The 2,718-nt window shown below is 36.8% G+C and overlaps 1 protein-coding gene across 1 annotated transcript; it reads left to right on the top strand.

Moving 5' to 3' along the window:
* The first annotated feature begins 264 nt into the window (after positions 1-264).
* On the top strand, positions 265-744 carry LOC122070665 (protein AGENET DOMAIN (AGD)-CONTAINING P1-like). Its single transcript, XM_042634866.1, has one exon. The coding sequence runs from the start codon at positions 265-267 to the stop codon at positions 742-744; it is 480 nt and encodes a 159-aa protein (XP_042490800.1).
* The last annotated feature ends 1,974 nt before the right edge of the window (positions 745-2,718 follow it).

The following is a 2,718-nucleotide window of genomic DNA, read 5'->3' as shown; positions in this document are numbered from 1 at the left end:
TTCAACATTTCCGTTTCTAGGAATAGAAATCACCATAAATTTTGATTTCTATTTATGAGAACAGGAGAAACGGAACGAGTTTGTCAAATGCTTTTTGTTCCGTTTCTGTCGTTTCTTGAAACAGAAAAGGCAGAAACATGTTTCTTGAAACATTATCAAACGGGCCCTTAATTCTTGTAGTTCCTAGATCTACTCCTCCACCTCACAAGCAATACCCAACTATTCTTCCCTTCTTTACACTAACCACCCAAAATCCACCCCAATATGGCATTTGCTGTTGGAGATTCACTTGAGGTTTGTGGGCTGGACGCCGGATTCGAGGGTTCCTACTACATAACAACGGTTTTTTCAGTGGAAGATCAATCAGTCCTGGTGGAATATGCCTCTTTGTTAACCGACGATGCATCGGGTTGCCTCCAAGAGATGGTACATCACAGTCATCTCAAGCCACATCCTCCTCATCTAACCCCATCCGAGTTCCGTCTTGATGATGTGGTTGACGCTTATGACAATGATGGGTGGTGGGTAGACAAGATCACCATGATAGAGCAATCAAGGAGTTATGTAACTTTTAATGGCGATGGACAAAAAACCGGCGACAGAGACAACTATTCCAATGACGAGGTGAGTGTTGTTTACAATTATAGGTATTTTGTCCTCTTCCCCTGCGGTGATGAGATTGCATTGCCGTGCACTAGCTTGCGGATTCATCAGGAATGGAGGGATTCCAATTGGGTTCATTGAAGCTAAAAAATGATGAGGAAATGATGGTGTCGCTTCCCCGGCTTTATGATAAAATTTACTCCATTACATGTTCATGTGATATTTCCGAAAGACTCTTCGTTTTCTCTTTTGCAAGTTTGGTCGTCTGATTTTTTTTTTCCCTTTCCCATTACCCTTCACTTTCTTATTTTCATTTCCATCTTTTCAGGCCAAATGGAAGTACTACCTTTTCTATCATTTCTAGATAATATAAGTTTCTTTTTCGTAGGTATACTTATCCATCAACCCTTTCAGAAGATCGCCAATTTATAAATGTTTTCTCAATTCTCAATGTCTACTTAACAAGATCGCCATTCCCTCGGAGATAATTTGGCTGTTACTCGGATTGCAGGACCATTCCCTCAAACAATTAAGATGCAAATATAAAAGGAATGGACACACAGTGGGACGAAGAGCGTGAGATAGCTTCATCTTCCCATATTTTTTTAAATTTTGGGATTCACTGTCAACCTACTACCCTTATCTCTAATATTTACATTCAGAATTATGTACAAAGATATGCCCCATCTTTGTATAATTAACCTGAACCGTTCATCCCACTTTGACATAGAAGTTGACACCCATGCCTCAGATCAACCAATATTTTGTTTCTATACCAAGAAAAATAATTTTTGAAAACGCCCCACAAAAATATTTCTACTTTCTTTGTTCCTACATACACAATGGTTATATCCATTCCATGCTTCCCATAAAACAACAATCCCCAGGTTGGGTTCCTTAATTAAGGTTCTACTATGATTTCTTGTCATTCTTATCTTTTCCCACCCAAACAAAACAATAGAAATTTTTTACACATACTTCAAGTGCATCACTACAAGCTTTTAAGGTGTGGTGAAGCGAAACTAGTAACTATATCTTATCTCTATTTATACTCATCCCCGTTCAAACGTCGATCCCTTACGTACCATCAACCATGTGGGAATTACGAGTTAGGAGCATAGTTACCAAATTCGGATTCGGGAATTATTCGGCCGAAGAATTATTCGAAATAATTCGTTTGGTTAATTTAAGGGTTCGGTCAAAAAGGCGGTCAAAAAAGCGGACAAAATAAAAATCGGATTCGGATTCGAGAATTATTCGAGTACCAAAATAAAAGTCGGGCAAAAAATTCGGATGTTATTTTTATAATTTATTGTATCTATTTTATTTATTAAGTAATTAACTTGATATGTGCACCTAAGAAGAGAAAATTATTGTAGTTCAAATATACAATACAGTAAAAAAACTAGAAAAAAGTTGTCATTGAGTGATGAAAGCAATGGTTACAGTAATTCAATTTCTAATGCATGTTTTAATGCTTCTACCAATTATCCTATAGGGATATAAAAGTTCAAAATCACTTCATTCAATCCATGAGTCCATGACTCACATAATTCCATCATTCATGCTTAAAAGGAAAAACTATTCTAAATAAAGCAAAACATCCACAAAAGCATAACAATAGTTATTACATCACCATAACTTAAGTACTCAACTAAATCATTATATACTATCTGGGGGTTGAGTCTCGCTCTCAGTAAAACTAGCACTTGCACCAAATAGCAAGTCTTCAGCAATGCTATCATCCACATCATCCAACAATCTCTCTAACTCTTTATCAACGTCCTCAATGCGCTGATCAAAATCATTGACACTAATATTGTCAAGATTAATGGGTAACATGTTTTTCTGTTCAAGTTCACCCCTTTTTTCCATCATCAACGAATTCATTCTCACATAGACTAAATCATCTAATATTGTTGCTGACAATCTATTCCTCCTTTTGGTTTGTGCTGCATCCCAGGCACTCCAATTTCTCTCACAAGCCGAAGGACTACATGGTTGGCTCAATATTCGAATGGCATACTTCTGTAAGATAGGAATAGCATCACCTTGTATATGCCACCAAACCCCTGTCATTGGCAAAAAAGAATATATATATATATATATATATAT

This window comes from Macadamia integrifolia, unplaced genomic scaffold (genome assembly GCF_013358625.1).
Source record: "Macadamia integrifolia cultivar HAES 741 unplaced genomic scaffold, SCU_Mint_v3 scaffold968, whole genome shotgun sequence".
In the NCBI taxonomy this organism is placed as follows: Eukaryota; Viridiplantae; Streptophyta; class Magnoliopsida; order Proteales; family Proteaceae; genus Macadamia; species Macadamia integrifolia.
The sequence above is the reverse complement of the archived record's forward strand: the minus strand, read 5'-3'. Positions and strand labels throughout refer to the sequence as shown.